Genomic DNA, 13,985 nt, shown 5'->3' on the forward strand with positions numbered 1-13,985 from the left:
TAATTACTAAAAAATGAAGGAACCCAGTCAGTGTGGCTCAGTGGCTGCATGTCAATCTATGAACCAGGAGGTCAGAGTTTGATTCCCAGTCAGGCACACACCTAGGTTTCGAGCTTGATCCCCAGTGTGGGCGTGCAGAAGGCAGCCAATCAATGATTCTCTCTCATCATTGATGTTCTATCTCTCTCTCTCCCTCTCCCTTACTCTCTGAAATGAGAGTTATATATAAAACCACACACACACATAAATTTTTGAAAAAAATGAAAGAGGAAAGCTTTAAGAGCAAACTTGTATGAAAGGAAGACTTTACCAAAACTAAATCAGAATTTCCTAAAATAGTTGTTTGTATCTTACTTTGTTCCAAAATAGACTTCATATGAATTTTCATTATTAAATTTAGTAGGAATTTAATACTAAATAGTTAAATAATACCACACATTAAAATCGATTACATGTGGTTATACTATGACATGGGCACATCTTATTTCAGTAAAGCAAGAAAATTGGGCCGAAACCGGTTTGGCTCAGTGGATAGAGCATCGGCCTACGGACTCAAGGGTCCCAGGTTCGATTCCGGTCAAGGGCATGTACCTTGGTTGCGGGCACATCCCCAGTAGGAGGTGTGCAGGAGGCAGCTGATCGATGTTTCTCTCTCATCGATGTTTCTGACTCTCTATCTCTCTCCCTTCCTCTCTGTAAAAAATCAATAGAGTATATTAAAAAAAAAAGAAAGAAAGAAAGAAAATTGGGTTACCTTGTAAGCTAATTTGTTGACTTGGTAGTATGGTCATAACCAAGGTGACATATATATAATTTAAAAGTCTCAATTAAGCCTAAGCATTCATTTCTTTCCATCATCACTAAGCCTAATACTTCATTGCTTTGAATGTCTACTGGGAACAAATAACCTCACTTTGGACCATAAAAATAAGAAGTTCAAACTTTAACCAAGCAAAATCAAACAAAAGGTGATTTTTGGACTTGATTGCTGGCATCCTCTCATGCTTCTTCACCATACCCATTAGGTCACTAAACTCATTCAGGTCATCGTATAGGTATTTATAAAACTAAGTAATGGAAAACAATTACAGAACAATCCCATCACACATAACAGAGAGCTCTTAGAATTAATTATTACAGGAGATGACTAACTTGTCTACATGTTTCACAAGGACCTCGGTGACAACGCTGTGAACATCTATGGACTCCACATTCAAGTAACTTGTCACAACTATCTCCACAAGTTGGCACATCTTCTGTACAAGGCAAAGAGAACTCTAAAAGCAGACAAAAAGTTAATGTTACTAGTAACACACATTATTATGAAGCACTAACAACATGCCAAGTTCTTTTGACTCCCTAAAGAACGACAGCCCTTTCAGACTATGAATTTTTGCATCTATGTAACTATTAGAAAAATTAACTTTAATAAAAATAATCCCTAATATTTGTGAAGTTAATGTAAAGTTAAACAAAATTTGACATATTACAAGTTACTTCAAGAAGCACATTTATAAGCTATTTCAGAAATACTTATCTGAAGAAATAATGTCATGTAACCTCTATGAAGAATTCCACAATATAGAATTATAAAAACAATTTGCTCTTAATAACCTCCCAGATAAAAGAAAAGAAGTAGATTCAAAAACATAATGAAACTCACCTTCGACATAAACATGACAAGTACTGGCAATAATCTTATGAGCATGTGTGCTGGCATTTGTACAGAGTCTACAGCCCTTCCATGCCTTTAACTCAAAGCAACCAAAACTAAATTCACTTACAGCCCAATACACAATAATGACAGCAGCCTGTAATTATTAGGTTTCCTTTATATGTTAGGCACTACACTAACTGTTTTATGAGCATTTTATCATTTAATTCTCACAAACATCTTACAAAGACGGTTAAATGGAGACCATCAGAGTCTCCATTTAACTTGAGAAAATCAGAGTTCGTGAAGGTGGGATTTGAAGCCAGATATGCCTGATTCCAAAGTCTGAGGTTAAACATGTTATACTGTCTTCTCATCCAAATGTACAGAAATCTAACATTAAATGTGTATAATTATTGAAACTACATTATGAACTCACAGAGAAATCTAATGAGGAAAGTACTCTAGTTAGCATAAAAAATAATCATATCCCATTAAAGGTTTAAAAATAGTCTTACTTGACTTCTGACATGGACAGAATCTTTTCCCAGATCGAGGACATTCTCCACAAGCACCATCATGACAAATTTGCTCACATGTATGATTACCACATGGCAAGGTTTTCCCACATACCTAAAATAAAATGCAATAAGCACTAGTGAAAAACTTAAAAGTTAACAAAAAAGACTTTGTACATTACATAATCCATTTTTTCTTTCTACATAATCCATTTTTCAATCACAAGCCACTTTTTTATGTTCCTCATAATTTGTTTTTCTCTCTTAGGTATCATATATCTATAATAAAAAAGCGTAATATGGAGCTAATTAGACTGGATGTCCTTCCGGACAACCTTCCAGATGCAGCTGGGGTTGGCTGAGGCAAGCCAACGAGGCTGCAACTGACCAGCAGGCTGCAGCGGGTGGGCAGGGCCTCCCTCTGCGAGGAAAGCCTGGGTCCCGGGTGCTGGTGCCCCGGTCTGGGTGCCAGAGGGAAGCTGGTGCCGGCAGCCAGGGGAAGGAAGGCCTACTCTTGCACAAATTTTGTGCATCAGGCCTCTAGTAAACACATAAATACACACACATACATACACATATACTAGTATATACACATACATACATATACATGTTTATAGACACATTCCTATGCACCAAAGAGTATATTTTTAAAATATAATACAGGAAAAAAGTATATACAGCTTCATATGGCCATCCACCCAAGATTTCCAAATGGTACTAAAACCATGCCAATTATAGGAAAAACAATCTATAAAATCAATTCTACTTCCTCAATTGGATTAACTCAAGAAGTGAGGAGGGGTGTTGTTTAAAGAGAGGGGAAAGGAAGGGAGAAAGAGCTAGCAAGAAAGAGAGCATATATATGTACTGAATCCAAAATTCAACAAATAGTTGTTAATTTGAAAAAAAATTACAATATTCAATTGGAAAAGTTTCCTAAAATGTGAATATAATTCATTTAAGTTACTATTCTTCCTTTCATTTTATCCAACTAAATCAAATGAGCTAAATCCTGATTAGCATTTCTGATATGCTTTCCGTATTCTTTAATGCCCACGCCCTCAAAATGCATGGACACTTACTTGATCACAGTGCCACAGTGGACTTGCACAGCTTCTTTCAGTTACTTGTTTGCCACAGACACACTTTTGCCTACTAACTCTTGGACAGGGCGGACAACTTCCTAAAATCACAATTACAAATTAGCACAGACACATTATAAAGCAATAGAGACTGCTTTCACTTTGGCTAAAAGGTACGGTCTTTCACCTGCATGACACGGATTTTCACATTTATGTTGTCCACAAAGCAACTTCCGCCCACATGCCTGCTGACAGGACCATTCCTTGGCACTGCATCTACGAGGGATGGGTTTTGCTTTCTTACAGTAACAAGTAGTTGTGACCATCTTTGGACAAGGAGGGCAGGGACCTAGAATCCAATAAAAAGGGGGGAAATCAGAGGTCAAAGATAACTTTTGATTCCCATACCTATTATTGATTTCTAAAGCTTTCCTTGCTTATACTTCAAAAGACGTCCCCTTTCAATATTTCCTCTAAAAACTTAAGTTCTCAATTCAACTTTCACATTTTTTTTTTTGCCTCAAAGTAATAACCACCCACAAACAATTACAAATGTAATATATAACTTACCGGGATGACAGAGGAGCAAACATTTATGGCCGCAAGGAGGTTTAAATTCTCTTTCACATACTTGGCCACATGAATGAGGCACAAGCCACGGATCTAAAGGTGGATCTTCTACTTTTCCACAATAGCAATAGTACCTACTAGGTGTGTCAGATCGTTTGTACTCAAACCTACATTTTGGACTACAAAGAAGAATTACCGAAGTTAATTTCATTTTTAAAAGTGATACAAGAGACAGGAATATACATACACTTAGCAATATGGTATACTCAATTTGCTTTATGTAAGGCACTCTGCTCCATTTTTATATTAGTGAAAAACAAGATTTTACTAAAATAAATTTCAACCATCTAGAACAGCTTTATCCAATATAATTTCCTGAGATAATGGAACAGTTCTATACCTGCCAAGTCCAATATAGTAATTATTAAACATATATGGCCAGTGAGCACTTGAAATGTGGCTGATGCGTACAACTGAGAAAGGACAGAACTTTGGTAATTTTAAAAAATGTAAATAACCACAGGTGGCAAGTTGCTAATGTATTAAACAGCATAAATAGCTAGATCCTGGCTTCACCATATAAGAGTAAAAGAAGTCTGAACACATCATTTTATTTCAACTAATTTTAATATCCTCATTGGTAACATGGGAATACAATCTCTCACAAATGACTAAGAATTACTTTTACGAAACTATTATATCTGAAATGTTTTTAAAAACTACATTCTATCACAATTTGATAAATACAGGGTGGGGAAAAAATAATTTACAATTCTGAGTATGCGAAACACAGAGTTTATTCTTGAATTAATTATTAGTGCATTATTTCCATACGAACAACTGCAAACCTACTTTTGCTCAATCTCGTGTATCAGCTATGGTAACAAGAGGTCTAATGTGGATTCAGGTTTTCTAAATCCTGAATCTTATATAATCTAGGGGCCACTGTTAAGAGAAAGAACTCAAAATTACAAATATAAAATTAGTTACAAAAGTGAATATTATGTGACCACACAGAGCCCCTGGAATTTCCGTATCATTATCTTGACAGTAAATCTACCCTTTTGGTTGCCAGTGTGAGTAAATTTTTTTATTGTCTTTATTTAGCAGATTTATAAAATTTTCATTCCCCAACTCTTTCTGGAAATATTACAGAAGTTCAAGATCAAATCATGAATAAACCATCTAATAAAGTAAATGCAGAAAAAAATAATAATATTGAATAATATACACCTACAGTTTTGAGAGATTTGGGGAATAAAATTGAAAAGCTTATGATCAAAATGTGTTAGGTGACAGTCTTATACAATGGGATATTAATGTATACTAATATGAACTCCGGGAGAGAAGTACCAGAATCATGAAGAATTCCAGTCTTATAGAAAAGAACGTTTTGCAGGGGAAAAATAAAGTCTGAATAATGATTTATTAACTAATGGGAAATAAAAGCCATTACCAAGCCCCATATCTTCACAAACCAAATGACTAACTGAAGGCCAAACATGGACACTGAAACTGCCAATAAAGCAACTTATGAGCTACATTTTCATTTATTTTACAACTTGATATTCCAAAATTAGAAAAATTACCAAGGCCAGGGATAATCTCTCTTTCCAAAATCATCATCTGTCAGAGAAGATACCAGAAACTGGCTGTCTTTAGCCCACTTCTGGATACAGGGCATGTGAAATATACAGAAACATCCTGAACAACTCCAAACCTAAGACAAAAGTATCAGATATTAACATATATGCAATGATTATTTTTCTTTGATAATTACATAAAAATACTTTAAAATAAGCACCACAGTAAATTATTTTCAAGAGCAAACTACGGATTAAGAAAAATAATTTTGCCCTGGCTGGTATGGCTTAGTTTGTTGAGCATCGTCCCATGCTCAGAAAGATCAAAGGTTCAACTTCCGGACAGGGCACATACCAAAGCTTTGGGTTCGATCCCTGGTCAGGGTGAATACAAGAGGCAACCTATCGATGTTTCTCTCTCTCTCTCTCTTTCTCTCTCTCTCTCACAAGAGGCAACCAATCGATGTTTCTCTCTCTCTCTCTCTCTCTCTCTCTCTCTCAAAATCAATTTTAAAAAACATACTTAAAAAAAGAAATATAATTTTTCCTTCCAGAATAACATAAGCAATGTTCTTTAAAGAAAAATATCATTAACCATCCAGATTCATTCAGCTAGAAATAACTACTGCTAACATTCTGTTCAGACTCTAATACTTTTTAATTTTTATTTTTTTAAATCTTTATTGTTGAAAGTATTACATAGATTTCCTCCCCGTCTCTAATATTTTTAAAAATGTGTTTCATATTTTTTAAAAGGAGTCATGCCATACTGACTGATATGTAACTTCATAGCCTTTTCTTTTAATATAGTACAGTAAAGCCTCACACACACACACAATTTAAAGGCTTAAGGAATAATTGTAATTAATTTTAAAACCTACCAATGCTTTAATATAACTGACAAAAATCAGTTCTCCTTTCATTATAACATTTCTCAACTGTTTAATAAAATCAGACATGTAGTATATTGCATAAACTGGCAACAGCATTTTTTTAAAAAAGCCAACTTTTTAGTTGCGTTCTTCCTCAATCAGCGACTAAGAAAAGAACTGGGAGTTAGGAGAGGACAAGGTGGTAAAAGAAGAAATGCCAATGAATGGTAAACAGTTGAGCTGATTACAGCTAAGGACCAAAGTTCAGTCCTGCTAGGGACCCTCTGAAGAACCATTTAAAACATACCTAGAACTATCCCCAGCCCCAACCCCTAACAGAGAGGAGGTTGGGGTACTCATCTACCAATTCCCTCTGATGGAATGTTGGCCCGAGGGGGATTAACTCCCCTGTGCTTCTGCACTACACCCATGCACTGGCCAAGATGGTTCCCAAGGAGGAAGCATTAACATTAAAAAAAAAAAAATCCATACACATACAGAGTGTTTAAGGTAGAACTGTATCCACATGCAGAGACATCCATTGCAGTTGAAATCAGAATAAACCAACCAAATGTGACTCCAAGCACCAAAGGTGTCTGCATTTGCTATGCTATCCTATCCAATGTGTTAAGTTTCTGATTCAGTCTACGCAATCAACCCATTTTATTTGGCCTCTAGACCAGAGGTTCTCAACCTGTGGGTCGCGACCCCTTTGGGGGTCGAACGACCCTTTCACAGGGGTCGCCTAAGACCATCGGAAAACACATATATAATTACATATTGTTTTTGTGATTAATCACTATGCTTTAATTATGTTCAATTTGTAACAATGAAATTGGGGGTCACCACAACATGAGGAACTGTATTAAAGGGTCGAGGCATTAGGAAGGTTGAGAATGACTGCTAGACAATACTGCTGTAATAGCTGTGGATTAATCTAAGGTCTAAATGTTGAGTCTATCATAGTCAGTCATCACTTCCCCTTAACTGCTCCACTAACACCCTTTTAAATTTACATATATGTAACTTCACCCTTAGGCCATCTCAACCCTAAGTACTACATAAGTTATGTCTGAATCCATCTCTCCCCAATGACAACAGTCACTTTCCACCATGGCTTCAACACAAGAAAAGCTCACTAAATAAACCATGGTCACTGCTAGGTTCTACTTCCTTGAAGGCATCTTTTTATCAACCTGCTAAAAGTAATGAAATATAGTCCATTTAAACATTTCAGTATTTGTGACAATCTCTAAAGTACAAAGATATTAAAAATGCTTTATCACAATGACATGAACATTAAAACTGAAGATACTTGCTTCAACTATATTAATACAGTGGGGCCTTGACTTACGAGTTTAATTCGTTCTGTGACAGAGCTCGTAACTCAAATTACTCGTATGTCAAATCAATTTTCACCATGACAATGAATTGAATGCTGGGCTGATATTGTGGTGTTCACTGTGACGTTCGCTGTGCCAACTAGCGGTAGGGTATCGGAAGCTGGCTCGTAACCCGAATTTTAGCTCGCAACTCAAAGCAAAAAATCGGCCAAGAGACAGCTCCTATCTCGAAAACCTCATTAGTCGGGATACTCGTAAGTCAAGGCCCCATTGTAGTGCTAAATATATTGGATGCTCATTTAGAAGTTTTTTTTCAATTACAGATTTACAAAATAAAGGTCAATAAAAATCCTCAAATGAAGCATTTTTAAACAAAAATAAGCAAAAACATAATAAATGATTAAGTATTATAAATGCAATGTAAGATATTTTGGGGAGATCCATTAATATAGATAAGGAGAATAACTTACTGCCTGGTTTCTCTTCACTGAAGCAATACAAATTAAGCATGTCATAGCCCCTGCTTGAAAAGCTTCATTTAAATACTGTTTCGTTCGCTCTAATTCACGTACATCTCCATCTTGAAATTTAAAAATTGAAAACTTCATGTTAAGCAACATCTGAAAATAACACAAACTCGCTAATAGCACTACATAGTAGGTGAGAAATGTCTAGCAAGTATCAATTGCTCAAAATATAGCTTAAAATTAGAAGTTTAAAAAAAGCAACCAGCGAGCTGCCAAAAGGTCACAAAGTGCATGCGTTAAATCTTATATATTTGATTCAAAACCAGTATCTTGGCCCTCTCAGAGCATACTTGCTCTTATTGTTGTTACAGTGCTTACCAAATCTGGTAGGGGCAGAGCCATAGACAAGAGCAGAAAGATGGGAGTAACAAGGGAAAGCACATCAAAGCAAAGTGAAAGACACTGAATATCAAAGCTCAACAGAGCCATGTAGCCTAAATATAAGCACATACATGTATGTGTGTCTGCGTGTGTGTGCCACACAGCATTGTTTTAATAAAAACTTACTGAATGAAAATATCCTGAGGTCATTATAGTATAGAGTATAATAATTATTTTTGCTTAAAAAGGAAGCATGAACTTCTTATAAAAAGATTATTAGACTATATTTTCTTAAGCAATTATTGAGCATTTATTTGCTAGGCACTGCACTATTAGTATTCAGTAGAGTTAAATGAGCTACTTTTATCTTCATTCTACCGATGAGAAAACTGAAGCACAGAACAATTAAGTCATCTCAATTTGACACTTAACCACTATTAGCCCCCTTAAATTACCACAGGAAGGTCCAAGAAATAACAGGTAAAAGCAAAATGAAAGGCAGAAAAATTAACCAAAGCACACATGAGACTAACAGGACAGTGATCTGAGTCACTTTAGTGTAAGAGAAAGAAACCTACATACCTTTAGTACAATAAAGACTGTTCAATAGAGGTTGACTGAGTAATCATATAAACTATCATAAGTACAGAACTTATGGCAATAAAATGGTTCAAATCAAAATTTAAGTTACCAAAAAGAAAAATTAAATAAATAGGTTGCTTGGATAATTCTTTACTTTCTAAGATCACCTCAGGAAACACAGCACTTACAAAAACATGCTCTACATAATATAAATATAATTTAGGATAGTATACAAAATATACATAAAAACAATCCCAAAACTTTAAAATATTGTTAAATTATTAAATACAATTGTATCCTTAGAAGCAGACTTAATAATCATATTCTATGTGCTTATTTTGCTTTTCTCATAGCTGGCTTTAACAAATGTATAACATTTTAAATTACATCTAATTTAACAGCTAACACAGAATGAGAACAAGATGAAATAGGTTTTAACAAAATAAATTCTAACCTTATATTTGAAAGATTTCTTCACAAACTGTATTAAAGTTTGGCTGCGACAATACAGTATATGCCCAAATGTCATGGTGGATAACATGGCATTTAAAGTCATGCATTTTAAAAACATCATCCTGGCAACTAAAGAAAATTAAGTACAAGGCAGCTAAGACTAAAAGCTAAAGTACCAGTTAAGAGGCAGTGATAGCAGAAAAATAAAAAAATGACCTTGAGCAAGTTACCTAATGTAGCTACCTCATTTTTCTCATCTTTAAAATAATAATAATATTAATATCTACCTCACAGTTATTATGTGGATTTAATTCACACATTAAATAGCTGTAGGGGCCTGAATTAAGGCAATGCTGGTATATGGGAAAAGAGGGGTGGATTCAAGAAAGTTAGGAAGTAAAACTCAGCAGGACTTAGTAACATTTAAATTATGCTGCTTTTAAAAGTCGATGTTCATGTCAACAGTATAGAAGGAAAGAATGCTGTGTTTGTTGAGATGCCTGACATGGGCAGAGGGGAGGAGTGGTAGTGAATAAAACACACTCATGTCATGTATGTGCCATCCCTGCTCCCAGATTTCTGGTTTTGCTGTGTGACTTGGAAAACTGTGGTGTTACAAATTGAGATAAAGAAAACAAGAGGAGAAATGCTATCTTTCAACATATGCTTGATGCATCCATGGCAAGTAAGATAGGGATACCCATCAGGAAGTTGACCATGCAAGTCTGAAATGTGAGAGAAGAATCACAAAAAAGTACAAAGTCTGTGCACAGAGAAAAAGAATGAACTTCTCTGATCAAGTTCTGATGTCCAATTCACTAACATGAGATGGGAATGCTGGCATATATTGTTCTTAAGTGATCAAATTTCCTTACTTACACAAAGGAACAAGAATCAAATTATTTATGGATGTGACACAAAACAAAGTAAGAAAAACTGTCTTAGTACTTGAAGATGAAAGCCCGATTAAAAATTAGTAAAACTTATAAATGATAAATGTTTCCTAAACACTACAAAGAAATACTGAGTTGCACCACTGAATTTCCTACTTAAACTCTATCTAGGATGGTTTAAGTGAAGTCCTCTTGAAGCAGGAACCTTCTTAAGGTTACTTTCTATGAAGTCCTCTAGAACAGCAGTCACCAACCTTTCTGACCTCACGGACCGCCGGTTGCCGACCGCTGCTCTAGAAGTAAGTACCTGCTAACCTTAAGGCTACTCTTTATCAACTTTACCTGGCTGAGCCAGACTTCTTAGTCAAGCCTCCTAATCTTAATTCCATAGCAGATATGGTAAATTCCTTGGAAACCTATATGACGATGTGTACCTATCCTCATGTGCCATCAATATACTCAGGCAACTAATGCTGATAATTCATGAAAGAATGCTTCTAATAATGACTTTAAGTATAAAATGTGGAAAGTATAAAACACATTTAAAATAATCTATTTTTACACTTAGTACCAAATCCTCCATAGCAGCACCACTTTGGTCCCCTCTCTGGTAAACAAATATGACTTGAAGAGCAACCCAGATATAAACAACATGTGATGTGATTGTACATGTCAAACCTGAGTACTTTGTTTTAAAAAATGGTATGAAAGTCAAAAGTTGTAAGATATAAAGAAATAAAGTCATGAAATGAAAATGACCTCAAGACACATTTAACAGGAGAAAAAAAGAGAAAACGGTGAATAGATTTAATGGATTCAAAGTCCTCAAATGCAATCAAATCATAACCAGGAACAACTTGACCCCACTCATCCCACAGGGAGCGTTGGCATCTCCCTCCCAGCATTCTAATGAAATACCAATGAAACACACAGGAGAACGTCTAGGGCTGTACGGGACACTGCCATCCCATCTGCTTTACAGAAAGACCAGTATTATCAGTATAGAACTCAAATAGTAAAATGTACAAGCATCAACTCTACAACACAAAAATGCTCATTCTTAAGGTGCAAAAACTATTCCACGTGGAGTAAAAGTGTTTTTTAAAAGCCAGGAATATATTTTCAGTAATATCAAAAAGGTCTAAATTTAAAACATCATACAGTACCTGTCTGTGTAGTGTAAGTTATAAATGTATTAGCAACTATTTTTCCCTGTTTTCCTTCCAAATCTTCATCTCCTTCTTCTTCAGAGGAAGAGCTGAAGTGTTCTTCAACAAGTTTTTTGGCCGCAGCTTGATTAGCCTTCTTGATTTCCTCAAATTTCCGTTGAGCCATTAGCTCTGCTTAAAGGGAGAAAAATAATGAGTCTCATTTCTGCAAACCAATCTCTCAAAAGGCAAGTCCTAAGTACTAATATATCATTTTAAAATGTAGATTTAAAAGTCACCTTTGGAGCATTCTATTTTACTAACATCCGTGAAAAAACAGTATTCTCAAATTTCTTGTCACACAACAAATGAGAATGCCACAATAAAAACTTTCATGTTTGTAAATTACCCTGCTAAAAGCCGCGAATTGTTCTAAAAACAGTGACTGGCCCACCAAAGACTGAACGAGTAATATTCACTGTACTACATTTATGTAATCTGCTCTTTAGAAAGCTCAAGAACTTTTTGCCTGTATTAAAATGTGGTCACAAAACATATATATTTAACATTAATCCAAACAAAATGTTGCTAACACAGAGAATATACTTCTTACATCATTCCAAAAAGAAATGCTAAGTTTTGGGTTATTCTTCCACTATTCTCTTTATCACTATTTGTACTTCTCATTTTGTTACTGGGTTAAATAATGCAAAAATAATTAGATTACTTCATAGCACATTCCCAATGAGAGTGCAAACTCCTCAAGAGCAAGGACCATGGGAATTTTCCTTAAGCACTAAGTGTTAATAAACTCTAATGGACAGCAACCACCTTTTAAGAAAGGAGCCACAAACATACTGAATTGATCTAAATTAATTAGTGCTCATATTGAGAGGATTTTAAATTTACTCATTTAAAATTTTCAATTGGCCCTGGCCCAGGCAGCTCAGTTGGTTACAGCATCATCCTGAAATGCCAAGGTTGCAAGCAACCAATGAATGTATAAATAAATAAGTGGAACAAATCAATGTTTCTCTCTCTCTCTCTCTTCCCCCCCCCCCTTCCTCTCTCTAAAAAAATCAAATAAAAAATGTTTTTAAATAAAAAATAAATAAATTACTAGTTTAAAATTCACTTTATACTTGAAACCAATGAGCCACTACTAAGATAAGCCTTCCTATTTTAGGTGGTATTTTTATCTTTTCTTTCCCTCACGAAATGTTTTCCCTTTCTTCTTGCAGCCAGTTTGGTTGGGGATTGTGCAGTGTTTCAAGTAAAAGTGGAGGGAAATGTACAGTGTGCCCACCTGGGAATCTTTTAGTATTAGGAGAAAAGTAATGTCTATAAGATATATGAATCAAAACTTGATGCACATCAAGAGAGATGACACACCTCACTCATTACGGGAAATTAGTAGTTAAGGAAACATTTTTTAAAAGGTTGGGTTAGAAGACATAATAAAAACATTCATCACCTGATCAATGTAACCACATAAGACGATCTCAAGAAAAGCTGACAAAGGAACCTTCCTATTTATTATTTCTAACAGTAAAATCTCAATTATAGCACAGGTTAAGAAGGCTGGCTTTTCTACGAGCCACAAAACCCAGTAAGGTTTACCAAAACTGTTCTCGGGTCTCCAACTCGCAAACCTCACCCCCATCATCAACTCAGTAACTGCAAGCTAGTGGAACACCACTCATTTTAAAATTAGCTTAGGAGAAAAAAGCACTTAGAAGCTCAATTTGCTTCTCCCCCCAACAACAACAAAAAAATTAAACATACATATATACATATACATATATAAACATATATACATATATATACACACATATATATGTATATCCTGAAAAATACATCCCAAGCTCACACAGAAAAATGACTTCAGGAATTATTCCTGGCCCCACGCACTTTACTTTGTTAGTAAAGACGACCCGGTGTGTGCGCTGCTCCCAGCTCCCCTGAAACACAGCCTTGCACGAAAGACACGGACAGACGGGAGGAGGCCACACCGGCCACATCCAGGAAAAGCCCACCAGTTTGTGAACAGGAACCAGAAACGCACCGCAGCTGAAGAGCTGACGGGACACAGAGCGGGAAAGTCAGCAAACACAGCGGTCGGGCAGAGACGGGGAAGGACGGCCGGCCCCAGACGCAGGACAGACCCTGTCGCTGCGGGGCCCCGGCTCGGCTCGTCTAGGTGGGACCTCCCGCCTCGCGCCCAGCTGACGGTGGCCACGCCGTCGTCAGAGTGTTTCCCAAGAAAAGCGGGCCAGGTTTGCATGAGATTAAAACACACACACACACAACAGCAACAACGACGAGCGCCAATCCAGCCTGAAAACCTGCGCTAACCAAACCAAACTGCAGGTGAGGCGAGCGAGGCCTCCGGACCACAACGTGCAACTTGGGGTCTAGAACGTCAGGAGGCAAAATGAA

General features: G+C 36.2%; 1 protein-coding gene across 2 annotated transcripts in view; it reads right to left on the bottom strand.

Annotated features, from left to right (window-relative positions):
• NFXL1 (nuclear transcription factor, X-box binding like 1) overlaps window positions 1-11,737 on the bottom strand; it is a 36,909-nt gene extending 25,172 nt beyond the window's left edge. For both annotated transcript variants that reach the window (XM_023764799.1, XM_014466636.1), the window contains exons 1-8: window positions 11,565-11,737; window positions 8,093-8,202; window positions 5,414-5,544; window positions 3,825-4,003; window positions 3,442-3,603; window positions 3,255-3,355; window positions 2,173-2,287; window positions 1,153-1,277 (exon numbers count right to left, since the gene is read on the bottom strand). In XM_023764799.1, coding sequence (XP_023620567.1) covers window positions 1,153-1,277; window positions 2,173-2,287; window positions 3,255-3,355; window positions 3,442-3,603; window positions 3,825-4,003; window positions 5,414-5,544; window positions 8,093-8,202; window positions 11,565-11,733 — 1,092 coding nt within the window. In that variant the 5' untranslated portion in view covers window positions 11,734-11,737. The remainder of the gene's footprint in view (window positions 1-1,152; window positions 1,278-2,172; window positions 2,288-3,254; window positions 3,356-3,441; window positions 3,604-3,824; window positions 4,004-5,413; window positions 5,545-8,092; window positions 8,203-11,564) is intronic.
• Between the last annotated feature and the right edge of the window lie 2,248 nt (window positions 11,738-13,985).

The sequence above is a fragment of the Myotis lucifugus genome, unplaced genomic scaffold, assembly GCF_000147115.1.
Source record: "Myotis lucifugus unplaced genomic scaffold, Myoluc2.0 scaffold_349, whole genome shotgun sequence".
NCBI lineage: Eukaryota > Metazoa > Chordata > Mammalia > Chiroptera > Vespertilionidae > Myotis > Myotis lucifugus.